Here is a 27,934-nt window from a genome sequence, read left to right as displayed (position 1 = left end):
ATTTTTTGCATATTTGCATACCTATATAGCTGAGATTATGGTTTACAGCATTGTTGTCCAAAGGCACACGCCTTTGGGCACAACAAGTTTGAAAACCACTGCTTTGTGTGAGACTTATTAGCCTTAATTGGATCAAGACAATCATATGCATTTTATCGAGTCTGACATTTGCTATGATAAGCAAATGTCAGACTCGATAAAACACATCTATGATAGTCTTGATCCAAGGCTATGTGGGACTGTGAGTAGGCTGCTATGTGGGCTACATGCACATGTGTACAGCCCAGGGGACACCGGGCCCGGGGGGTTGGGGGGGTGGCAGGTGGGAGGCGAGATTGATGCGCGTGTGAATCCGGGCCAGCGAAATATCGCATTGTGCCGCGCGCCTCAGATGCGTCTGGCCCCCCCACCGCCCCCCGCCGAGCTGCTCATCAAAGCATGCGGTAAATCTGACTCCCCAGTGCCGACAAAACAAACTCCACATAGGGGGGGGGGCATGAGTCTACAGGTTTCCCCTCTAACTTTTCGAGGAAAAAGAAAGAATGAAAACAACTGTAATAGACAGAGTTATAGGCAGTTATCTGCTATATAGTGGGCTAAGTTGAAAAGTTGAGAGACATTCCACCACGCGTGGTAACCAACGGTCTAAATGGAATTGTTGTTTTGTGTTTTTATTGAATTATTATTCAAGACTGTCATGTGCAGTCCAACACAACCTCAGCATGAACATGTGTAAAGCCCCACGTTTCTCTCCTCAGCAGGCGGACATCATGGCACTACCTCACAGAGATCTGTGCCGACGACATTATTCAGTCACGGCAAAGGCCAACTTTTTTTAAGCCGACGCAAAATTGCAAGTGGCCAAGAAGTTCAAAGCACAATAAAGGCCCTTTATTGTTTGTGTGTGATTTGTAAATACCTCTGTGTTACAGTGAAATAACTTCCAGGCTTGTATCTTATAACCATCACAAAATTTACATGACAAAGTTGACAAAGGCTGAACAGTTGAAGAGCCACACAACAAGGGTCCCATTTATAGTGTACAGTCAGAGAGAGAGAGGGAGAGAGGGAGAGGGAGAGAGAGAGAGAGAGATGTCGCACAGAGAGGGTAGGTGGGAGGAGGCTGGGAGGAGAGTTGAATTAATGAATTAAAATGTCCTCAAACACAGTGACCGACTGAATACTTTTTGGTTTATATAGAGGAGGGGAGAGACGGCAGGCCTTTGCGCACAGGAGGCGAGGAGGATGAACAAGAGCGCCTCTAAACTTCTTCTTCTTCCCCTGAACTGAACAGAACACAGAGGGACTCAACAAGTGGGGATGCTGCGAGCCGTGAAGAAACTGTCATCTGGTTACATAATGGCCCACTAACGCTCACCCCGAACCAACCGGCACCGCCAGTGTTGTCACTGCGTAATTCTGCGCGTCTTTTGGCTCGATCGATTATTAACCTGATTTAAAAGCTTGTTTTCTTTTTCTTTTTGATGATTTTTGACCTTTTTCCTTTTAGAATAGTAGGCTAACATGACAACGCGCAGAATGAGTGTAGGCCTAATTACAAATGCAAAACGTCTTGTCAACAACACGCGCTTGGCAGAGTTGTCAACAAGTGCGCAAATCTTCGCGTCGTGAGGTCTGTTCATTCATTAAAAAAAAAAAAAGAACTTTAGGCAACAATTGCTAGGCAACAATTGCTTTGTGTTTATGTATTCATCTGGAGCATAAAATCAACAGACCTCGAAGTATCAGAGCTGCATTCTGCGTGAACGCCACAACAAGGTCAACAATAAGGTAAGAGAAAAACCTCAGCACAATTTATCATAAAGGCCTCAGTTTCAGTTTCAGGGCTGAACTCTGTTTAATGTGTTATAGGATTAACAACAACAGCAAACAAAACATCTTGTCTTGATTTGATTGAGAGTGTTTGGCTATGTTTCTCTAAATCCTAGACAGCAGTGAATAATCTTTCGGTTGATTATGATATATAAAATAGGACAGATTGGGACAAAGGTGCACTCAAAGAGGAAGACATAGAAACAAGTGTGATGATGAACATCTTTAGATTGAGTCTCTTACAGAAAATCACAGGCCGTTATACACCTGCAGACGTACAGTAGTACAACTTACTGGTTTGTTACTGGGGGCACACGTTCTCTCAAACATGCCCACAATACAGGAGAGTAGAACCACATACTAGTAGGATTATTAGCCAACCTGCTACCTGTGGAAAGACCTCGCAACACACAATGTGCATCATCATGACCAGTGATGGCTGGTGGTCATATTGGGTGGGTGGGCTAACATAATGCATGTTAATAGTTCACACTGCTGCTGCTGCTGCTGCTGCTGCAACAACAGCATCACATCCCAGATAAAGAGTTTGACACTATTCACTGCTCTATAACAGTGATTCTCAAACTTTGTCATGTCAAGGATCCCCAAATCAATATGTATTTGTAGGACTCTCTGCAGTAACCGTTTTCTGCTCCTTGTCGACAAATAAAGACACAGGAGAAACCTTATTACCACGGACCGGTCTCTCTTTGTTCTGCATCTTCACTAAAGGCTTGCGTTCTTTCCACGTTATTTTATCCACGGTGTGTTACACAAAAGATACTTCATATCTGAAAATGTTTTGTGTCAGGGACCCCCATACAAGATTTGTGTTGCTAAAATGTTTCACAAATATTCAAAATGTGTCATATTTCATGTTTTAAAAAAAAATACAGTACAGTACAAGCTCATAACACATCGCATCATGACACGTTGTGAGCTTGTATGTAGACTATTTTAAATAGCCCATGTAGACAGGTTTAGAGTGGTTTCGATGTTGTATTAACTCATTTGGCTGGGGACCCTCTGGAAACCCTTCAACCCCTGTGGGTCCATGAGGGGGTTCCACTGCTCTATAACAATATAGATAAGTACCCACAAAAATGGGCTGTTGCCAAAAAGCTCTCTCACTCTCTCTCTCTCTCTCTCTCTCTCTCACACACACACACACACACGCACACACAAACACAATTTGTACATTTTTCTCCGCACACATTCGCAGATGAAAGCAAATAATGCAGGATTGATGGAATAGGCTATATGACTGAACAGATAATGATCTATATAATATAGCCTACAATGCCATACAAAATGTAATACTAACGGTCATTATAGAAGAGATACTGTATATGTAGACAGGAGAGGTAGAGACACATGAGTGTGATGATCCAAGTGTGTGATGATCTTTTAACCACTTGAGCCCTAGCATCCGACACATTGTGACATTTTTTAGGTCTGTTATTTTCTGTAAAGAGATTCGGTGTTGAGGGAACAAAGAGCAGACCAATAGAGGCTTTAAGTACAAGTTTTAACCACATGAACCCTGATGAAGGTTCGAGCGAGTCGCGACCAAAATGTTGTACCTGCAATAAACCTATTTTTTTCTTTTCTCTTTTGCTTCTCAACCACATGCATCCCTAGCATCCCTATTCTGGCCATGTCATAACAGGTGAACATTCAGTGAAAATAGGAGAACATTCGGCAAAAATTCAGCTTCTAGAGCGGCTATTTTGGGGTGAAGAGATTTGGCATAGAGTTTAAATAAGGAGGGGACCAAGTACAGAGCCCTGGGGGGACCCCCGTCAACGAAGTATACAGGGCTTAAAGGACGACTTCACCCATGTTCAACCTATCTTCATATAATAGGTCCTCACTAATGCTCATGATAAAATTGTACCATTTTTGTTTGTGTCTCAGAGGAGGGCTGTGGACAGTTCAGAAACCCACTTACCAGTGACATCATCGATGGGGAATCCAAGCTAATAGAAACTGCAGGCTTTCTATTCCTAGAAAGTTAGCGTGATAAAATGAAAGCCATTGTTCTTGCGTTAATATAAAAAAAAAAGTAATCTTGAAAAAATAAATACACCTGGCTAACGATGTCGTCACTGGTAGGCGGGTTTCTGAAGTGTCCACAGCCCTTGCAGAAGAGATGAACGCTGGAGCAACACGGACAATTTAAGCCTTTTATTGTTTAGGTGCAAGTAAAAGTTGACTAAGCGTTAGTCAACTGTCCACAGCCCTCCTATGATACACAGACCGAGTAGGAAAAAATAGCACTATTTTATCAGGAGCATTAGCTAGGACCTATTATATGAAGATAGGTTGACAATGGGTGAAGTCGTCCTTTAAGTGGTTAAGTGGTCTTGACCGACTGTAACTTATTTGAAGGTAAGCTCAAATCGATCTTTGTGATGGAAACAGGTTAATCACCATGTCATCGACCATGTCATCGAAGTCCGGTGATTTGTGGACGAGAGAGTAAATAATCGTTATGCACCTCGTTATGCTAATGCCATTTAAAACAATCAGGAGAACTCCCACTGACATTTCAATCCATTGACTATAGTTCCACTGATCTAATTGGAGGCATTTGGAGACGGATGATGACGCAATCAGGCCAGCGATTCAAATCATTTATTTCAAACACGTTGTATGAAAAGAGTTTTAGTAGAGCCTTTAGATCAATTTCATCACCCAGGTAAAAGTTATATAGCAGTGGTACTCAACAATGGGTTCTGGGGACACCCAGGGGTCCTTGAAAGGGTTCCAGTGGGTCCCCAGCTAAATGACTGATAGTTTGGGACCAAAATGAACACTTATGGGTCTGTAACTCAGAGAAGACACATCCTTTTTGTGACCAACTTTTCCTGTGATTTCATTAAATGACACATGATTTATTCTGAGAGTCACATTAAAACACATGCTTACCATAGATCATTGGTTCTCAAAGTGGGGTCCGGGGACCCCAGGGGGTACCAGGAGGGGTACCAGGGGGTCCCCAGCAAAATTAGTTAATATAGCGTCACAATCATTTTAACCACTTTAACCATATTTTATACTTATTCAAAAATAGCAGATATACAAGCATATAGCTCATAGTGAGCTTATAGATCTGCATTTTTTTAAAATCCCTGGCACACAATATTTTTGAGATGGGGGGGGGGTCCGCAGCCAAATACATATCATTTTGGGGGTCCTTGACATGAAAAAGTTTGAGAACCACTGCCATAGATGAAGTCTGATGGGTTCATTTGGGTCCATTTTTACACACTCAGTAGTAGTAGTAGTATTACAGTAGACTGGATGGGGTGAATGGAGTTCAGTGGAAGAGGTACAGCACAGCAGTAACAGTTGTAATAGCAGGGACCGACTCAAGATCCCACCCATTGAAAAAAAAGAGGGTCATGCTATCTTTAACAGCAGTGGTTCCATGTTTTTGTCTTTTAGCTTTGCCTGGGAGGTGCTCCTGGTGCATAACCATATGCGTATTTGTATTATCATATCTATTTTTTCATTTATGTATTCGTGTGATCATGTTATTTTGTCGTGTCATGTGATTGGTGACCCTGGATGGGGGGGGGACAATGAAAATTCAGCTTTAAAGAATTTGAAAATAGCAGTTGTAATAGCAATCGTTTTTTTGATTGTTTTATTTTTTCCATGTAGCACTGGTTCAGCAGAACCCCTGACAGTACAGTATGTCAGCGTCGCTACTTGCAATAGTCCGGTCTTTCATTGTTTTTGGTCCGGTGTCTAGATTTGGTGCCCATAACACCCCCCCCCCCCCCCCCGAGCTTGGTGTCCTGGTCAGCAGCCCCTAAAACCTGTTCACTAAGCCGGGCCTGTGCATAGACAGTGGTAAATGTCTATTATCGTTGAAAAACAGCAAGGAAAACAAAAGAACAGTGACATGTGGGTTTGACTGCATGGCCCTTAATTCTCTGTAGAGTTGGAATTAAAAGTCACAGTTGGGCCCCTAAAATGCACTCTGCTACTAACAAAACACTACACACAGTCTCATTGAGAAATCCCAAGTTTCCTTCATCCACACACACACACACACACACACACACACACACACACACACACACACACACACACACACACACACACACACACACACACACACACGTTGCACACACACACACACACACACACACACACACACACACACACACACACACACACACACACACACACACACACACACACACACACACACACACAGAGAGAGAGAGAGAGTCATTCAAAACAGTAGTGGAGTAGTGGCTTGATTTACAGTATGGTATAAAAGAAGAGACAGATCATTTAGTCGGTGCCAGCTTGGAAGAAGATGCTAAACGTCACGGTTAAATCACCTTCCTGGCGCTAACAGCTGGTGCTGATTGTCTCATGTAGGTCATCACAGTAACTCTTACTGCTACAAACTCTGGCTGAGGATGAAGGAGGATGACTGCCAGACACAGACACACTGAGACAAACACCTGGTTGCCACGGCTCCCGACACACCAACTTCCTGGCGTTAACAAATATTGTAAATCTTGTAAAAGCCCAGGATGGCATTGAACACAACATGAAACATTTTATAAGATTGGATTTGTTTTGGGGGTCCAGAATCCGTGGTGGGGTTCAGTTTTTGCACATGTGACGCTCACATTGCGTTGCGACGTGAGTGACAGGTTGTGAGCTTGCAGATCTGCCATTTTCATCGCGCGACACCGGTGTACAACGGACTATAAGCATTTAGGCCTAAGTTTTTGAAGAATTTTCACCTACGGTATAATGACATGCCTAAAATAGGGACGACAGGGTTATTGTGTTAAATGTACGTTGCTGTATATCACCAGCAGTACTGTATATCACCACTGGATAGAACTGTAAATGTTTTCATGTGAGACATACTGTACAATGTGAGCTTCAGATCTCTGCATTGGGAGAATCCAGGGGATCTTTTCCTAGACAGCAGAAGGGATTTGGTTTGTGCATGTTGATTTTAGTGCACATAGCACATGGTGTGCAAGTGCTGAATTCATAATGGCCTTACACTGAATCGCATGGCACGATATCTCAACCTGTGCTCTGTGCGTGTGTGTGGGGAGAGAGAGAGAGAGAGAGAGAGAGAGAGAGAGAGAGAGAGAGAGAGAGAGAGAGAGAGAGAGAGAGAGAGAGACACAGACAGACAGACAGACAGACAGACAGACAGACAGACAGACAGACAGACAGACAGACAGACAGACAGACAGACAGACAGACAGACAGACAGACAGACAGACAGACAGACAGACAGACAGACAGACAGACAGACAGACAGACAGACAGACAGACAGACAGACAGACAGACAGACAGACACACACACACACACACACACACACACACACACACACACACACACACACACACACACACACACACACACACACACACACACACACACACACACACACACACACACACACACACACACACACACACACACACACACACACACACACACACACACACACACACACACACACACACACACACACACACACACACACACACACACACACACACAACCAGAGACACACGTGACAGATATACGGTACAGAACATGACCTAAAGACTTCCTACCCGGTCTATCCAATCCCTGATAAGATATTTCGAATAACAAGAACAGCAGGTAAATGGCATTAATGTCATGGCTGAACGGAAAACCAGCAGTACCAGGAATCCTAAGAAACAGTTGGTACCCAACTGGTTTGGAGTGTAATACACTACACTGGTTTTGAACCTGTGTGTTAAGCTCACTTAAACGGTTTTCAACGGTTTGCAGCCCAGCAGATGTCCTCCAGTGTGTGTTTGTTGTGTGTGGAGGTTCTGTTCTTTCAGTGTGGCGCTGTGGGCACTGAGTGGGTTTTGTTTTGGGTCTGTGGGGTTCCTTTCAACAACACAGTGCTCTGACTCTTGTGGTGTGTGTTGTGGTGGCCGCTGTGGGCACTGTGCATTTTGCGGACAGAGGGCACATGCATTGAGGTTTGTGCTGGGTCTGTGTGGGGTCCTTTCAGAGCACTGTGCAGGGTGCTGGAGGGTTCTTTGTAGATGTGGACAGTGGATTGGGGCGCCGGTGTACAGGCTAACCCTCCTCTGGAATACTAATGACCACGCTTTTGTCAGCAATCTGTTTCCTCTACCTTTATTCCACACAGCTCCTCTCCTCTTTTCTCCTCTCTCCTCTTTTCTTCTCTCAACTTTTCTCCTCTCTCAACCTGTCTGCCGGCTTTTTTTTTTCTCGTTCTTTCTCTCTCCGCTTTCTCTCTCTCCCTCCTCTTATTCTTTTTTGTACGTTTTTACCCCCCCTCTCTCTCGCTCTCTCTCTCGTTCATCTGCTCTCCCTCATTCCTGTCTCCTCCTTCCCCCCCCCAGCCGCCTCTGTCCGTCTTATGCCCCCCTCTCTCTCTTTCACTCCAACCAATTATTATTCCCCTTCTCTAACCCCCCCCCCACAATGTGAAGCATTACATACTCACACATGATCAAAAAGGCTTACACACACGCACACACACATTTTAACCAAAACACACACACATTTTAACCAAAACACACGCACGCACGCACGCACGCACGCACGCACGCACGCACGCACACACACACACACACACACACACACACACACACACACACACACACACACACACACACACACACACACACACACACACACACACACACACACACACACACACACACACACACACTGACGTGCACTCCTCTCCCTCTTTAACTCTCTCTCTCTGTCCTGCTCTCTCTCCTTCACTCTAACCCAGTCGTATTTTTCAATGGTGGCTTTTGTCTCTTTCGTCTCCGCCTAAACAAAGGATTCTTGTACACACGGGACAGAGGGTTGGAGAGGGACGATGTGACGGATACACAGACAGAAAGAGAGGAAAAGACACCAACCTTGACGTGCGTCGAAAACTACTGAGTGTGTTCATTTCAGTTCGAGAGTGCATGTGAGAGTGACGGCACGCTTCCCCATCCCCAGTGTCTTTTTGGGATGCATTAATGAGTAAACAAGCAAGTAGTGTTGTAATCAGTGCTTGCTCATGGGCACACCTACACCTAACACACACAAACATTGTTCATTTATTATTATCCATACCCACAGATGTGCATGGCCCAACTACAGTATGTGCAGATTTGCCAAAAATGCTAATATACATCTTAAATGTCAGTTAACTCTGAATTGTTCCCTCGTCTTAATGTAAAATGACCATTCAAATAAATCCTCTTCTAATTTTGGTACAGAGACCATAGTCCAAGACCATAGTCACCATGTAACTATATACAGTAAATGTCCTCGCCAACATGCTTTGATCTGCGCCAAGGCATGACATAATTGCCATTCACCTTTCTTCCTGATTCCTGAGACCCTGGAGCCTGACTGCTGATTGTTTGTGATCTCTCCCTGACAACCAAGCAACAACCAATAAAACCCACAGCATGGCCGTCCGTCCGGGCTATGGGATCACGACAACAGATCCCATAGTCCGGCAACCCAACTACATGCAGACTTGCCAAAAATCACAGCTGACATTTGGGATAATAAAAATCTACGTCTGTCTGTCCCTGCCTACTCCAGTGCGCAATGTACAATTTCAAATTGATTGGCAAACACATTGAGGAGACAAATTGATGCAGACAGTGTTCTTAACTGTATTGTAGGAGTTTATAGTAGGGCTAATAGGATGTATCCATATATGCTTTTCATCACAGATGACTAGGATCAGCCTTTAGAGGGTAGTAAAGCTCACAAAATTGGTCCAGGGTTAAGTTACTCTTTAGCGTTGCTCTACCAGGTGTTCCACTATTAGTATATACCGCAATGCCCGGTTTCTTTTTATTCTGCAGACTGTGGTTCCGTTTCTCAGAGGAAGTAACCTTGCTTCGGTTTGTTGTTATGCTAAACGTTACTTTTAAGAGAAGAAATAACTTTAGAAAAAAAAAACACAACCAGGTGCTCGCAGGAGAAGCTTTTAACTCATTCACTGCCAGAATTATTCTGGCTGCGTTTGAACACTGCCATATTTTTCATTGAAAAAAAAAAGTACTCAGGAGCCGAGATACAGAATTTTTAAGTTTTAAGTTAACAAGGAAGTGGATGGGAGTCTATATCTTCGAAAAATCATATCTCCTTGGTCTTTGGGTCAAAAAAAAAAAAAAAAATCTAAAAAAAAAAAAAAAAAAAAAAAAAATATTTTTAATTTTTTAAATTTTTTAAAAAGTCGTTTTAGTCGTTCTTGGCAGGCATGGCTTATGGACAGAAGTCGTTTTAGTCGTTCTAGGCAGTATATGAGTTAAGTTAGAAGTGGTTTAAAGCATTCGAGGTGCTCCTGGATCAAACGGGATAAAACATGAAAAAAAAGAAAGGATCAACAAGGATCAGGCACTCAATAAAAGTATTGAGTGCCCGGATCCTCTGTTTTTTCAAGGAATAACTTGCCTTTAACTTTAATAGCAAGGCCCAAACTATTTCTGCTGCGTACAGCTACTTCCTCTGAAAACTGCAAACCCTTGCTCAAGAGCAAACTGGCCCCAGCCTAGCATCAACGTGTACATGATAGGCCTACACGTTTCACCCAGTTACTTAACGAAAGTCCTTTTATTTTCTGATACTTTATACTAATCTTTTAGGGAAATGTACTTTTTACTCCTCTACATTCATTTGATACCTTCAGTTAATTGTAGATTGAGATCAGCTATATAAAATATTATCAACAAATACTGTACATTAGGATGTATTATTATAGATTAAGACTATACTATAGAACCTAGCCTACAACTAGCTGCTACTTTTACTTAAAGGGCAACTTTGCCGATTTTGAACCCAAACTCTATTTAAATGTTGAGGACATAATAAACATGATGTTGGAGCTGTGTGTTGGATGATGTGTATTGTGTGTTTTGATATTTTGAACATGATTTCTGCGACTGTGACATTATCGTTCGTACAGAATGGCAGTTCTTCCTGGACAACAATGGACTACAGCACGTTTCCTATAGTTCCAGTCAGACCTTCTCCTCCAGCTGATGTCAATCACCTTGTTAAGACTGCTCTTACCTTGTCTACCAGCACCTCCACAGTGAAGGGCACCATGACACTCCTACAATAACTTTAGAATATATGTAAACACCATACAACATTGATATTGGCAGACACAAAACAAATTATTATTTACCTACTGTAAGACAGGTTAAAAGAAATGCATAAATAACTAAGAAATTCAAAACAAAAGCCAAACTAACAACAAAAAAAAACTCCAGTCACACCCCTCTCTTTTCCCTGACCACTTGGTAAAGTCTGACTAGGTGTTTGACAGTCTTAACAAGGTGATTGACATCAGCTGGAGGAGAAGGTCTGACTGGAACTACAGGAAACATGGGCTGTAGTCCATTGTAGTCCAAGGAAAGTTCTGAAAGGAAAAGACGCGCAGTCCGTCCGTTCTCTAGATATATTGCGGCCAAAGTATCGCGAGACTGTCCGCCATTTCCTGTCTGGCAGCCAAATCTCGCGATACCTCCGAGACAGAAACGATACCTGCTGTTTAGATGCCTCAATAAAATTATGTGCTTTGTACATCAAAAAGCAAGTGATTAGAAAACAACCTGTGACTTCTTTTATATTCCTGAACCGATTATATGACAACGGTTGTAATCGTTCATAAACAATGTTTGTTCATGAGCTGGTCCAGCCGGCTCCATCCACTGCAATGTATTTCATTAAACTTCCGGAGCGAGGTTTGCCACCCATGAGTATCATCAATATATCTAGAGAACGGACCCTTCCTTGTTGTAGTCCAGGAAGAACTGACATTCTGTACGACAATGTCACAGTCGCCAAAATCATGTTCAAAATATCAAAACACAGAAAAAACACAAAACACACTCCAACATCATGTTTATTGTCCTCAACTTCATTAAAATAGGGTAAACGCTAATTCCACCACTGCACAATAAGTCGTATGTATTGAGAGGCCTCAGACTGTATACGTTCAATACATGAGCATGTGTTTACTGTATGTGTAGGCAGAGCAGGGACTGCATGGGGTTCAGAGTTCAGCTGTGTATGTGCACGGCCAATCACACGCTCTTCCCCCTTGACCCCGCCTCCTCTCACCCCCCCCCCCCGCCCTCCTTTCACCTCTTAGTATTCAGAGCACAGACAGCCACACAGATCTCTATTCATTCACATAGTGTGAGGCAGCTCTAGTGCAGAGAGAGAGAGAGAGAGAGAGAGAGAGAGAGAGAGAGAGAGAGAGAGAGAGAGAGAGAGATAGAGAGAGAGAGTGTGGAGGCACAGAGAGACAGAGGGGGATGAGAGAAAATATTTAGGAAAGGGAGTGAGAGAGGGAAAGAGTAAGGAAGTGGGTAGATAGAGAGGGTAATTCGGTAAGCTATAGGAACAGTGAGTGAGTGAGTGTGAGAGAGAGAGAGCGAGAGAGAGAGTGAGCGAGAGAGAGAGAGAGAGCAGAGCAAGAGTTGGTCGAGAGGAAGGCTCCGTGAATGAGAGAGAGAGCGAGAGGTCAGAGAGGAGAGAGCGTAGCCGAACGCCTTAGCTTTCTGGCTTTTGTTTTAGTCAGCTATAATTTTTCCTATATTGGGTCCGGAAAGCAGAGGCAGGTTCAGACAAAAGGACCATTTAACCAACGCACGAGTAGACAGAGAGAGAGAGGGAAAAGAAAGAAAGAAAGGAGGGATGAAAGAGAAAAGATTAGGGTGAAGTTGCATACAGTATACACCAACATGTTTGATATCTGCTGCTAAATGTCTCGCCTGCACAAGAGAATGTTTCTAGTCTGCTGCTATTTTTCCTGCTACAATATTCCTCCAGTTCATTTCTGCCTCATGTGATTGCTATTCACGCATGATTCTATACCTGCTGCTATTTTAAATGCTATGTTTAAACATGCACTTTGCGTATAATGTATCGCCATTGCTCATATTATATTAGGAATATCAGAATTGTTGTTTCTTTTGTTTTTGTTTTGTTCCTTTCTCTCTCTATTCTAACCCTTTCTTGAAACTGCAAATGTTGTGCGCTTTCACAACAAAGAATTTCACCCACTCAAAACAACTGAAGTTGAATCTCAAGTTGAGGACGCACAGAGGATAGCCCTGCAGTGACAATAGGTGTATATATACTGTATATGGCATTCAGGGGACATTTGGTATAGACACTCTTGACATTGTGAATCCCAAAGACTTTGAACCATGAGATCCCCTGACACACCAACATATTCACTGTAGTAAAGTGAGCTTGTACTGTATTTGCAATCAGCAATTTTTCAAATTCAGACACAGTGTTGAGCTGTTCAGTGTACAATAGCCCTTACTAGCAGATCAGGATGAACGAAAAATAAAATAATGTTTATGGTTTGCATGAATATATTTCATCAATAGAAAACATATTTTTGTAATGCCCATCATTAAATAGATTTGATTTCACTTGCCGTTGCTGATTCAAACCATAATGTATTTGAAATTCTGTGCACAGATTTTGTGCAGGGGTGGTAAGCCCAACCACTCTGCCACCAATTTTTTTGTGAACGGTTTTGCAGATACTATCGTTGTCTTTGCATTTAATGCATTTTAAAGTGCAGATTCATTTGACAAATCTAGCCAGTCCCCAGTGAAAAGCTTGATTTGCGAACGAAATGAAAATCACCATGACTATTAACCGTAAGGTTTAGTACAACTTGTCCAAGTGTGTTCGGTAGCTTTTTAATGACTTTGGACAAAATCGAAACAAACATATGACAGCCGCAACCTCTAAAGATTAAGAAATTCATGTAAAATGTGGTCTACTGTATTTGTACTGTATATACAATATGTGGCTGTTAGTAGACGGTGGTCCTTTAAAACAGTGGTACATGTTACATTGGTCATGGAAAGGAGACAGCAGAGACTGCTCCCAGAAGTTTCCATTCAAAACTGAAAGGCCTCCTTTCTTGATTTTTTTTTAAGGATCATGAAAAAGCCACACTAGTGAAGCCCACATCTCAAATTCAGCTGCCGTCCTGTGTGTGCTATGCATCAGACACGTGAGTGAGCCGGCAGCGCTGCACTTTTAATGTGAAAGAGCAGCTGTGACGCCTGGCTGAAAGGGTGTCTTTTATTTTGAAAAGGCCAGCTGCTATAGCGATGAGAGGAGAGTGAAAGGACAACAGGTCCTAAATTGACCACCTTGGACAGGCACAGCACTGCTTCTGTCTGCTTGAAAAATGTTTGTCACTTATAATCCCTCTCTCTCTTTTTCTCTCTCCCACTCTCTTTTCCTCTCTCTCCCTCTAAATGTTTCTCTCCTACCAAATGCCATTTGTTTGTGTCATGGCTTGGCTTAATGAAATGGTTCCATTCCCTCTATGTCTCTTCATTCATTTCTCAATAATGTGTGCTTGCATGGTTTTACCCTCCAATCTAAACTGCGTTCTTACCTTCTCCTTGTCTCCTTTCTTTCCTCTCACTTCTTTAATTCCCTCTCTCCTTTTCACCGTCCGTTTCTCCCTCATTTCCTACCACCATCTCTTCCTTCTTCCATTCTATTTTCCCTCGTTTTCACCTTGTCCTTCTGTCATTTCCAACCTCCTTCTCTCCTCTATTCCAATTTCCCTCTTCATTGGCTATTGTCCCTCTCTTATTTCCAACCACCATCTCTCTTTCTTTTTTCCTCCTTCTCACCTATGTCCTCTGCATTTCCTATCACCTTCCTTCCTTCATTCCATCCTTTCCCCATTCTTCTCGCCTACTGTCCCTGTACCTCACTTCCAACCACCTTCACTTCCTTCCTTCCTATCCCCCTCCTCTCCTGTTTTCCTCTCCTCACTGCTCCAGTCATGACCACGGCCACCCCGCCCTCGTCAGAGGGCTCCTCCCCGCAGAAGGTGTGCCACTCCCAGACGCAGACTGACATCACTAAGCCCCTGCTGGGGACGACGGCGGGGGGGGCCGGAGGGGGAGGAGCCGCCGGGACTTTAGGGCCCTCGGCGCTGCGAAGGCGGCGGCGCGTCCTCTCCAAAGATGGCCGGAGCAACGTGAAAATCGAGCACGTGAGCGGACGCTCGGCGCTGTACATCCGCGACCTCTGGACCACCTTCCTGGACATGCAGTGGCGCTACAAGCTCTTCCTCTTCTCGCTCACCTTCGCGGGGACCTGGTTCCTGTTCGGGGTGCTGTGGTACCTGATAGCCCTGGTGCACGGGGATTTATTGGGTGAGGGTTTACACAGGACTTTAACTCGTCTTCGTTCACCCGACAGAGGGCTGGCTCAGATGGCTTTTTGATGAGCTGTTAGGGGTTAAGTGTCTTGCACAGGGAACACTTTGACACATATGTAGATGGGCGAGCCAAGGGTCAAATCAGTGACCTTACTAGACGGCCTCTCTACCCACTCAGTTACGGACGCCTGTGATAGAAAGACAACTCTTTTACTGTTTTTCCTAATAAAGTAGACCCCCCCCCCCATGTAAAGCGTCTTTGGGTACTTTAAATTTGAATTTGAGATATTATAACTATTATTAAAACCTGTTGGTCAACAAGTGGATCTGTGAATTAATCTAATGGCGAGAAGTATGTGTTTACTTTGATTCCCATTCTACACTTGTAGCAGCTTCTCTTCCTGGAGTGCACAAACTAGCACTCTATACATTACATAACAGTATAAGACAAAAAACTAACATGAGACTGAGACTCTCAACATGGATTCAACCTATTTTTCACATGTCATTATAGGCGAAAATGTATTATTTATTGTATGATAAAGTATAATTTCCAGAGAGGACCTATTCGTTTGAGGGAAAACTAAAAACGTGTACTTCATGTGCACAACAAGGAGGATCATTATGGTGACAGACACACAGATGCGTAGCGTGTTCAGTGGTACATCATGGTAGATCAGAGTTTAGAGTCCGGTGCCAGAGGGAAAGATGCCAATAGGACAGGCCAAGACGCAACAGAGTCTCAATGTTCTGTGGTAGCTAATTGAATTAAGACTCCCCAAAACCTGACCCTTTATACTTTCACATGCCCTCGTCCTGTACACTTCCCCCGACAAGTCAACCATCTTGTGTTCTCCATAGAGAATCTCGCTTTAGAATAGAATAGATTGTAGCGTTTTATTGTCCTGAACTGTGGCGATCTGCCTTTGGCTATTCAGTGGTTGATTCAGAAAATCTTTTCAAATGTGTGGGCACAGGGCTATGACTATCAATTATTTTCTTAGTATTTTTTTCATCGATATAATAATAATTGAGACTCGACCTTAAGAGCTTTGATCTACTATTTTCTGTATTTTATTTCATTTGTTTACTATAAAAAAAACACATTCTCCCCACATAATCAAAACCGATTATTTTATTAAAATCTATTCATTTTAAAATGATTTATTAAATCAATTAGTTCGACGAACTGTTGCACCGCTATGGACAATCACATTTCTTTTGTATTGTATTGTATTATGCCTTGTGAAAATTATGAAATCTAATTTGGTTTGTCCAGAGTTTGACCCTCCGTCAAACCACACGCCGTGCGTGATGGAGGTGAAGACCCTGACGGGGGCCTTCCTCTTCTCCCTGGAGTCCCAGACCACCATTGGCTACGGCTTCCGCTGCATCACGGAGGAGTGCCCCTTCGCCATCATTCTCCTCATCCTCCAGCTGGTCATCACCATGGTGATGGAGATCTTCATCACCGGGACCTTCCTCGCCAAGGTAACCCTTGTGGGGGAGGGGAGTCCTTTGGTTGGACTCACACTGGAACTTTAAAGTACTGTTCACAAATACCACTCCAAGAATTTGTGATTCAGCAACTCTGTTTATACAGTATGAACCTTATATTGGCTTTTAAAAAATCTTGAACTACTTTCAACCTAGCGTCCTTATGTTTGGTATGTCATTATATGCAAAACCATTTTAAAATGTTTAAAAGGGTTCAGAAAGTTTCAGAAATGTAAAAAAAGAAAACGTTTTTTTTAAAGGTTCAAATTATTCTGAAAATTCCAAATCCTTCCAGAAATAGCCGATCTACATTGCTAGCTTGCAGATCAGCTATTTTAGGTATTTAGGTATTGTTACACCGTCGTACGACAAAGTATAAAATAGGTTTGTAAGGTAGGTTTGTATTTTTGAACTGGTGAGTTCCTGCACAGTTCTGTACACAATGTTGGAAAATAAATGTTTTGCTGTTACATCTGGTGACTGCCACTAGTTTGGCTTTGCATGCATTTGACAGTTGTACAGTGAATAAGCAATCATTGGAATTGCTCAGAATGTCACACCTGTATGACAACACACAGCAACTCCTTGTCAACATTGTGTAAACATTATCTCTTTCTTTCTGACTTTTCCTATCTTATCTGTCAATCAAGGCTATCAAAGGATAGAAGTTATCTACCACCTAGTCTTTAATCTTGTGTCTCCCTATCAGGTGATACGGTTGATTGCACATCATTACCACAGGTTATGTTGTGAACATTATGCAGTGTGTGACATATTGTTGGCGAACATTAAAGACCCCACCTGCCTGCACATATAAGACATGTGACATAAGACACACCCACACACACCCATGCACGGTGCGGTCTGACAGGAGACAGAGAATACATGCTCCGTTTCAGCAATGCTCTCCTTAGCGTTCTAAACAATTATACAAATAATCTATAGCCTTTGGAAGCAAGTAACAAGTAACACAATGGGGTTACCAAAATCAATAGGGTGCATCCTGCAATCTACCTATTGGATCATGATATCTTCTGTGCAAAGGTGACATTAGAACCCCTTTGTCAGAGGAAAGACCATGACGATCATTAGGGGTCATCCATCGGGAAGCAGGGAGGTGCACAGCAAATACCATGGCAAACCAACCAGTAGTTTAAGAGATATCTTGTTTGTCAATCAATCAGTCAGTCTCTCTATCTGACAGTGGATATTTTGAGTGAATGTTTCTGTCTGTTTCTGCCTTGTAGGTGGCAAGGCCCAAGAAAAGAGGAGAAACAGTGAAGTTCAGTCAGCATGCTGTGGTGTCCAGTCATGAGGGACAGACCTGCCTTATGATCAGAGTGGCCAACATGCGCAAAAGCCTGCTGCTGGGATGTCAGGTGTGTGTGTGTGTGTGTGTGTGTGTGTGTGTGTGTGTGTGTGTGTGTGTCTGCAAGGAAAGAGTTCCATGCTTTGCACATACATATTGTTCATAGAATGCTTCAGAATGCGAGGAACTTTGCATCGACATTAATAATTTATCAGGATTTCTCAATAAATGAAAAACAGCACAGCACATCTCCAACAGCAAGTTACTAGGTGTGCAGTAGACTGTGAACGAAGCTGCATAAATTACAATGTGGTGAAGTCACAGGCTACATGGCATCATCTTCACATACAGTACAGTGTGTATGTTGACAAACTGCCTGCTTGTGGGCGTGGCAATTTGTGGTGATGGTCTACATTTTCTTTCACCAAATGAAAATAGCCTAATTTATAAATTCAAGTAAAAATGTGCTTGCAAGAATAATGTACATGTAGTTGTAACTTTCACATGCATACTGTACAGTGGTTCCCTTTTGCCTCTCCCTGAAGGCCCAAACTCACTCTGTTATGTGGCATGTTTAGTTCAGGATATTATAAGGATATTTTTTTCTTTCCATTTTTCATTTATTTTATCTTCTTTCCTTTCCTTTCCTTTTCCTTTTCTTTTCATTTGGGCTCAAACGCTCTATTCTGTGTTATCTGACTCCCAACTTTCTCTGCTCTCCAGGTGACAGGGAAGTTGCTCCAGACCTCCTTGACCAAGGAAGGGGAGACTGTACGACTGGACCAGAGGAACGTGCCCTTCCAGGTGGACACATCCAGTGACAGCCCCTTCCTCATCATCCCCCTCACCTTCTACCACTTCATAGATGAAAGAAGCCCCCTCAGAGCCTGGGCTGCCAAAGGTCATACATTAACCCCTATGTTAAAGAGTATATAGTATACTGATATTGACCTGCCCTCTTGTCTCCCCTTTCCTCAGCCTTCTTGGTTCCTCCTCTCCCTTCCTTCCCTCTTTCCTTCCTCCTCAATTGCTTCCTTCGTTCGTTCTTTCCTTCCTTCCTTGCAAACCGGTCCACTCCAAACACAAATCCAGCACATGCTCCATGTTACTTCATCTTCCATGTTACTCAGTTACAAATACCTCCAGTCACAGTTGTTGAAGTTGCAAGGAACGATACAATTCAGAGGTATTCATCATGTTTACAAACCACAAGTATCTCACATCCCACAAGGTAGTCTGCAGTGCACATGCAGGTGCATCCTTTTACAAAAAAACATTTCCCCTTTTGACTTTTTCATAAACTCAACTTCCTGTTCATTTTCTAAAACATAAGCCATCTCTGTGTCGTTAAAGGAGCACTCAGTGCCTCGCGGCCTCGAGAGTCGACGAGTGTTGGCAGGGCGTAGGCGTAGTAGATGGAACAGGTTATCACATGAACCAAAACAAGAGCACCCCCCACGTGATCCTTCTGCACGTCTCTGACAGTTACAGTGATTGGGGAGTGTGCGCCTCAAATACATGCAGCGTATACATGGAGATGCAACCGCAACAACAAATTCATAGCCTGTTGCAAAAATGCTAATAAGTACAGCTTAATTTTTGGAAAAAGTGAAAACTGATGGCATATACCTGCATATGCCAATGGTCAATGCCCAAGTGGAACCAACCCACTAAGGAGAAAGTTCACACATTGGTGAATTCCTGTCAGTCCCTGCATATGCCATTGGTCAATGCCGATGTGCAGTTCCATTGATTGGTCAACCCACTGAGGAGAAAGATTTGAAGAATGGACTGAGGACAGTTTCCTCTATTTTATAGTAGGATTATAGTCGGATAGTAGGATTTGAGCGCGTGTGTGTGTGTGTGTGTGTGTGTGTGTGTGTGTGTGTGTGTGTGTGTGTGTGTGTGTGCGCTGTGTGTGTGTGTGTGTGTGTGTGTGTGTGTGTGTGTGTGTGTGTGTGTGTGTGTGTGTGTGTGTGTGTGTGTGTGTGTGTGTAGCTCCAATCACGTGCCGTACATTTGCCCGCCCATGGATATCCATGGGCTGTGTTGGCACAAGAGTAGAAGAGGTCTCTCTGCATGGAATGTGTGTGTAAGAGATTGCCAGAGACGCCCCCTCATTAGAACACAATGGCACACAGTCCAGGGTGCAGATCTGCACAGATCCCGTTACAGCACTACAGACATCTCAGTACCAGCTGATGAGTGCTGAATCTGCTGATTGCTCGATTTCCTACCCATTTGCTGACCCGGCCCATTTGGTTAATATTGCCATTTAGTCTCCGGGTCGAGTTGACTTGACTTTGTGGTCTGGCGCTGCACTCTTCATCCCCATGCGGACCCTTTTCCCAGCAGCCATTTTGACAGGTAAACGCAGCCTGAAGGTAATAATGTTGACTGGGTTTCATTTAGGTATTTCTGTGTGTGCCAGCGTGAAGTTAACTGTACAGGAGCTGTTGTACACACAGTGTGAATGAAACCCACAGTTAATGTCATAACCTTCAGCTGTTTCCTTGTTAATATATCTGCTGTGAAAAGGATCAGTAGGCAAATCTTTCCCTTGTCTCTTCTTTTCTACGGTACATCTCTCTTCTCTATACACTTCCTCTCATCACCGTCTCCGCTCCTCTCTGTAACCTAAACTTCCCTTTCCGCCCCTCCATCTCTTGTTTTCATTCATCTCACTCCATCTCGCTATGTCTCTCTCTCTCTCTTCCTCTCCCCGTATATCTCTCTCCACCCTCTCTGCATTCCTAGGTACAGCACACTCGTTTTGACCCACTCTGGTTTACAATGCATCCCTCTATACTTAATCCACAATTTGAGTCTGTTCTCCTGATAGTATCAATGATAATAGCGTATGTCTGTTCTATACAGTAAATCCAAATCCCTACTCTAAAACTGTAAGCTTGATGGCATACCACATCTGAATCCCTCATTTGGTCTGGTTTTCTATTATAAATCTACAATAGGAAATTATGCCGAAAAGACACATTTTGAGAAAGCAGTTATTAACCACTTTCAACCTGGTGTCTCTCTATTATAGCGACATAAGTTTAACAAAAAAAAGGATTTAGAAGACATTTGTAGAATCTCCAGAAGCAAAGATTTGAGGTAAAATATTCGCTTTTGAAAATATTAAAAGATTTGCACACATTTTCAGGATTTTTCTAAAATTGCAGATCTATAAGCTCATAGCGTGGCACTCGGTGCAGCGCTATGAGCTTGTATATCTGCTATTTTTTAATACCCAAAGAAATCTTAAAATGACACATTTTGTCCAACTCTACATTTTCTATTCCGATATCAACCGATACAGATATATGCAGGCTTTTTTCACCAAAACTAATGTCAAGTAACAACATCACACATCTCCTGTGGTGGAATTAACACATTATGCCTAATTTTACTGTGATGCCCAACTGGATGCATTCATAAATGCAACAAGGCTTTACAAATGTAAACATTCTCTGTGCAAAATAAGAGAATGACTTCAACTTAAGTTAACTAATGAATAAAAAACGATACTGATATTTTCCGATATAAACTTTTATGTTAGTACCGGCCGATAATATCGGGGGGCATCTCTATTTATTAACATCCTTAACCATGCAGATTAGTTAAAATAAAGCTGTATCTATTAAAATAAGCCAGAGATTATAGCTTTAAATGCATATTTGATAGAATTGTACCATCTTTTATAAAGTACACGTTTATAAAGCAGTTAGCTCTAGGTCAGAATAATACTATAATGCAATGATATCCTCAAATTCTAGTATGTTATGTGCTACATGTGCAGTATTATTTATGCAATTCTACCCCTGCAGGACTGCTCTAGATTTAGAAAGTTCCCTTCAAACATACATTTCTGTTTGAGTATGATTTCCTGCTGTGAATGTATTTTGATCATTGTTCAGCAAGAGCAACTTTCACCGGTTGAGCAGCTCTCTCTCTCTCTCTCTCTCTCTCTCTCTCTCTCTCCCTCTTTCAAAAGTAGCGAGAATAACTGATCTACAAGCTCTTGTGAGCTTATGGGCTCTATTTGTGAACATTATTTATCGCTCCTTTTACATGACACTGTCCTAAGAGAAAGTATGAAATAGGCGGGCATTAAGTTATGAAAATACATGAAAAGATTAACTATGGAGCTACAAGCTTTCTGCTGACAGTGATGTTAGTCACAGCTACTACAGCATGGTGTCATGCATGGTGTCTCTCTTCGTTACGGGTCGACCACCATCACTACACAATAACGCACAATGTAAAATGTTTGATTCTTGGGGCGCGCTTTGATGCTGATGTCCTTGACTGGTCAGAATTCTGTGCTAATCCGCTCAGGGGCTTAGCTCTCCTCCTCCCTGTGAAGTTACTCTAATGGTGGGCACCCCATACGGTTGTGTTCTTGTATGGAGAGACTTTGCATTGCTGTTAGGAACACTGAACGCTAGCTTAGTTACACTGCAACCGAGTGTGAATGTTTAGGACACATTGTGGTGAAGTCATTGCGTCAGAATGGCCAGGGGACAGGAGAGAGACAGTCTATAAGAGCGCTGTTAGGGCTATCCAACCACTGGACTAGAACGATAGAACATCACTCTGTCGCCATGCACTGTAACCTTTATCCTTATTTATGGGAGGGGGGGGGGGGGGGTCGCGGCCTGAAAAGGTTGAGAGAACCATTGGTATATATTTACCTATTCATCTGTCTGTCTCAATGTGTCTTACGAAACCCTGTGTTTTTGCCTGAATGAGAGGAGTATTTGGTCCGGGTTAGACTAGAGGGCTGTTTGGACAGATGACCGAGTCTGGATTCTGAGTGAGGCCTGTTGATGCAGGTGTGTGTTTGTTTGAGTGCGTATGCCTTCTAGCATGTCCTTTGTGTAACGTGGGTTGTGTGTGATGATGAATGGAAAGTGTTCATGTGCAGCAGAATGCATGTAGTTTAGTGTGTTGCCTTTTCCGTGAAGGATGGGGGAGGGAGGACTCATGTGAGGTGGTACGTGGCTTTTTTTGTGTTTTGGAGATTTTGGGGTCAATAGGACAAAAACACCCTGACAGGGTACCGCCCGCCTACACACACACACTACAAAACATTCCTGTAAACCACATTATGATTCATTTAGCCTAGTTCTTAAACCTGCACAAACCCTTTATTTCCATCAAAACATCAAAGTCTTGAAAGATATGTTGAGTCTACACCAGAGGATTTCAAAGTGGGAGGTGGGCATCCCCAGTTTCAGGGAAAGCTCAGTGAATGGAAGAGAAACCAAATATTACTGTTATACGAGTTATGATATGAGTTATTACATGATTTATAATAAATAAATAGCGATCGTGTAGAACAGCCTTGTGTGTGATTTGTTTTGCGTAATTGTTCTGTTTTATCCACTTTACCATAGTCAGCAACTAATAGTTGCCTTAAGGCAGACCTTTTTCCATGTATTTGGTGGACTGGAGTTATGTCAGACGGGACGATTAGGCTGTGTCTATGGGATCAAATACCATAATCATGACACCATAGACATCCAGTAACGGACTGAAACAAAGCAAGTAAATTAAGGGGGTGAGGGGGTGAGATTTCTTTCCAAACTTTAACTGGGGGGAATAATTTCTCTGATTGTTTGCCAATTATTACATACAAAGAAAAGGGACACTAGGGTTCATGTGGTTAACAGAAGAATAATACGACAGGGGTGCCTAGTGGCTCAGCCGGTTAATGCACTGACCACATGCTCTTTGTGAGGACCCAAGTTTGAATCTGACCCCTTTCACATCTCACAGGTCTCTGACCTTGGCTTCCTTTCTCTCTCTCTCTCTCTCCACACTAAATAAACCATGAAATGCGATCTTAAAAATTAAACAGAGGACTTTAACGGTCAGATTGTCATACAGATTGCCTCTTGAACATTTGCAACACACTGGAATCAATAAAGGGTGGGAAAAGCCAATCGCAGTGGCACAATATGTTCTTTTTTTGCCCTTTTTGAAATTCCCTCTTGGCCCAGGCAGAATTCAGATCCCAGCATGAAACCAGTTGTAAGCCCCCCAAAGACCAGTACGGTTGAAAGACATGAAGTAACATATTCAAGTGTCTTCAACCAGTGTTGATTTTGACAGCAAATTTTGATTTAGTTCTAGGAATTAGTCTTTTGAATAAAATTCCATTTAGTTTTAGGCATATTTTTGTCATCTGAAATGTAATTTTTTTTGTCTAGTTTAAGTCGACTAAATATCATAAGATTATAGTCCACTAAATCTACAGTTGATTTAGTCGGCTAAAATGTGTTTTGGCGGGCCTTGATGGCTGATTTTACACTTGGTTGCATGCTGAAAATAGCCGATCTACAAGCACACACCGTGTCTCAGCGTGACGCGTTGTGAGCTTGTAGATCGGATATTTTCAGAGCGCAACACCCGAGCGCAACTAAACATAAAATGACTTGTCTTAGTTCTACTAGATCTCTTATCCACTCGTCCCTCACTAACATTTTAGTCTAGTTTTTATTTGTTGACGAAATTGTCAATATATTTAGTCTTAGTTTTAGTCATCGTAGCTTAGTTTTTATTTTGTTTTCGTCAGTGGAAAAAGGTAATCGACGAACATTGTTCGTCATAGTTTTAGTCGACGAAATTCAACGCTCTGCCTGTGTCCTCTATAGGCGGCGGCTGGACCGACCCGGAGGTGGCCGACTTCGAGCTGCTGGTGATCCTGAGCGCCACGGTGGAGCCCACCTCCGCCACCTGCCAGGTGCGCACCTCTTACCTGCCCGACGAGATCCTGTGGGGCTACGAGTTCCCGCCCGTGGTCTCCCTCTCGCCGTCGGGGAAGTACGTGGCCGACTTCGCCTTCTTCGACAAGGTGGCCAAGACCAAGCAGCCGGTACCGAGCCCCTCGCCCGCGCCCCGGCGCCAGGGCGTCACCAAGGAGGGAGGCGTCACGGACCCGGAGAAGATGCGGCTTGAGGAGAGCTACAGGGGGGAGGAGAAGGGGGGCAGAGGCCGGGTCAGAGATAGCAGCCCACATAACGTGCGCATTAGCAACGTGTAAGGAAAGACCACGAGAGACTGTGAGAGAGAGAGAAAGAGAGAGAGAGAGAGATGTGATTGTATACTGTATGGTGTGAGTAAAATGAACGCAAAGATGTGTGTTACAGAAAGAGGGAGAAAAATGATGATGATGATGATGATGATGATGATGTGTGTGTGCGACTGAGAGCAAGGAATACAGTATAAAGGCCTCAGAGATGGTATCAAAGTAAGTTTAGCGTGAAGGAAAAGAAGAGGGCTCGTGTTTTTAACAAAGGGAAACCAAGTGACTGACATCACAAAGGTGCTGCTCAACTCAAAAGTAACTCGCCCACGCAAACTGTCTGTCTCTCTCACACGTGACACACATGGACGTAACTAACCCCGCCAACACACACACATACACACACACACACACACACACACACACACACACACACACACACACACACACACACACACACACACACACACACACACAACACCCCTGCCCTCGCTCGCCTCTCAATCCCCCTGTGGAGAGCGAGGTTACCGTGTGGGTGATCCATTTCAAGATGAATAAAACTACAAAGTGAACCTGTACATAGTATGATTGTGTGTCTTTGACATACGGCTGACCACGAAGGCAGCGCCGCTATACTGTATGTCACATTATCCATGTGCTCATCCAAGGACTTGTTGTACTGTAAACTGGGACAAAAACAAAGCGAGAGTTGGCGGTCAGAACTGGAAATCATTGGATCATGGTACTGTCTTTTGTTTCCCCAGTTTGGGATCTACCTGTTGAACTTACTGGAAAATCGCCTACTTTTCTGTTGTTTATTTTCCCTCGAAGGATTTTTAATGGAATGTATCATGTTATATTATGTATAAAATAACAGTTTCTAACGATCATTACTTACTGGTTCGAACACATTGTTGTGTTGGTATGCTCTTTTGACGTGTATGTCTTCACTGGAAGCTATGTTTTTATGAACTGAGGGTAGATATTTAGCAATGTTACTAAAAGCACTTTAACTTTACTGGGAAAATGGTACTTTATCCAAGGAGAATAATTAAACTAACGTTGTTACTTGCATGTATGCACTGTATCAAATGATGAAGCCCTCACAGTAAAATCCAGAGTGTTAACGCTCAGCATTAAAATCTAATTCTGGGTTTTGCTGTGTTCTGGCTGTGTTTGGGAGGGTTTGTAATGTACGTTAGTCTGTACGTATGAGTGACCAATTGTTGAGAGTGTTTACACTGTAATGTAGGCCTATGTGTTTTATGTCTTTGTTTCTTATACATTCTCCCCTTCATTCTCCACTCATCTGTGCCTTCTCATTTGGTGAAACAACACTACCTTTTCAATATCTACAACCACACTGATAGCTCTTAACACGCAATGTGATAAATGAAGGCTACTGTAAAATACAACCATCAAGGTTTTTCTTAATTGCTGTTTTTAGACTCATGCAGAGAATAAGGAAGGCTTTGTTAGTTGTGCCAATAGATTAAATGTCTATAATTGACTGCCTATTCTTTTTCATGATGACTGGAAGTGTTTTTACCTAATGACAGTCATTATCCAAGTGACTGTTATAAAAACTAGTGCAGTGCCATTCTGCGCCTGGCTGTTCAAAGCATGTCCATTCGGAGAGCGTACACATTCGGAACAAGGCGCATTGGCTGATTGCATGGCCCCTGGAAGTGCTGCTTGCAGCGCTGTCGAGAACTGTGGTAGGCCTATATGGCTCCTTGCAGTGTTCTGGTGAACCGGTCATCCAATGGACTTCACACTCCACACTGATTTCCCTTCGGTTAGGCTACTCAGCAATACACGCGCCAAGTGTGAAGTTGACTGGATGACCGGTTCTCAAGATATGTTAAGGATAGACAGACATATACAGTATATATATTCCTGGAATATATAGACAAATGATTGCTATCACACAATAACAAGACATGCTACTTTTTATGTAGTGTTGTAGAAGGTGGTTCTCGGTTGTCAAAATGTCAAAATGCTGACAGACTTTATTCTCTATTTTAGAAATATTAAATGGTGATCTTCAGGTAATTTCTTTATTATTTTATTGTTTTATTATAATATAAAATGGATGCAGCTTTGAAAGTGAATTATTTTGGTACTATTTGCATCACAGTGCTTTCATCTACTTAGCTTTAACGTGACTGGACATTTCAGAGAGTGTTTTTTTGTTTTTTTTTTACTTTCAAAAAGTAATTTACGAGAAGTTCATCATTTAATCATTTCAAAATAGATAGACTGTATAAAGCAGGGACTCACAGCAGGTGCTTCCCATTAAAAAAAGTAGTCATATCAATAATTCCTAAACCATGTCGCCATTTTAAAATCAAAATCTTCATATGTGAAGCTCTTCAGCTCTGGTGTTTCAGCCAGAGATAATCCTGTTTCAGATCATTCATTTCTACTTGATCTGTGTGTTGAGGAGTTGTGGTTGTTTATACTGTATGTAATAGCCAAGAGTGAATCAGTCTCGATTCTGGAAGCCTATTGATCTAACAGCTAATGTACATGTAAAGTGAACCTTTTAATAAAATGTATATGATTTACATTTTGTATATGTGTCTGGATTGTATAAAAACTAAAAACTGAACTTGGCACGTATGGTCAAACAATTGTACAAATCAGCAAATCAGCAAAAAATAAAGTTTACAACAACACAGTGTTTAAAACCACAGGGTAAGAAGAGGTGGACATAACAATAAAATCAATAAAACTAGGGGGAACCATAATGCAAGGAAAAAATATGGGTTATTAGCCTAGATTTAAAAATGTCCAAAGAGTCAGCTTCTCTAACAACTGCCGCACAACACCAGATAGCAGAAATGAGCACTCACTTCAAAGCTAAAACACTTATTATTGTAGGTTTTATGACAAAACCCAATTAACCACTTAAAAAACACTTATATTTCGTTGACCTTGTCCCCCAGGGGTCTATACTTGGGTCCCTCCTATTTTTCCCTCTACGCCAAATCTCTATGCCAAAA

General features: G+C 42.6%; 1 protein-coding gene across 1 annotated transcript; it reads left to right on the top strand.

The window, feature by feature from the left end:
• Positions 1–1,416: 1,416 nt before the first annotated feature.
• Positions 1,417–24,944, top strand: kcnj10a (potassium inwardly rectifying channel subfamily J member 10a; the record flags this gene model as incomplete). The annotated part of the gene is made up of 6 exons (XM_084042488.1): positions 1,417–1,791; positions 14,708–15,085; positions 16,370–16,581; positions 17,835–17,966; positions 18,620–18,797; positions 24,556–24,944. The coding sequence occupies exons 2-6, from the start codon at positions 14,710–14,712 to the stop codon at positions 24,942–24,944; spliced, it is 1,287 nt and encodes a 428-aa protein (XP_083898614.1). The 5' UTR covers positions 1,417–1,791; positions 14,708–14,709.
• Positions 24,945–27,934: the final 2,990 nt, after the last annotated feature.

The sequence above is a fragment of the Gymnoscopelus microlampas genome (genome assembly GCF_963454915.1).
Source record: "Gymnoscopelus microlampas genome assembly, chromosome: 19".
NCBI classification, from domain to species: domain Eukaryota; kingdom Metazoa; phylum Chordata; class Actinopteri; order Myctophiformes; family Myctophidae; genus Gymnoscopelus; species Gymnoscopelus microlampas.
This window is presented reverse-complemented; position numbering and strand designations above follow the sequence as displayed.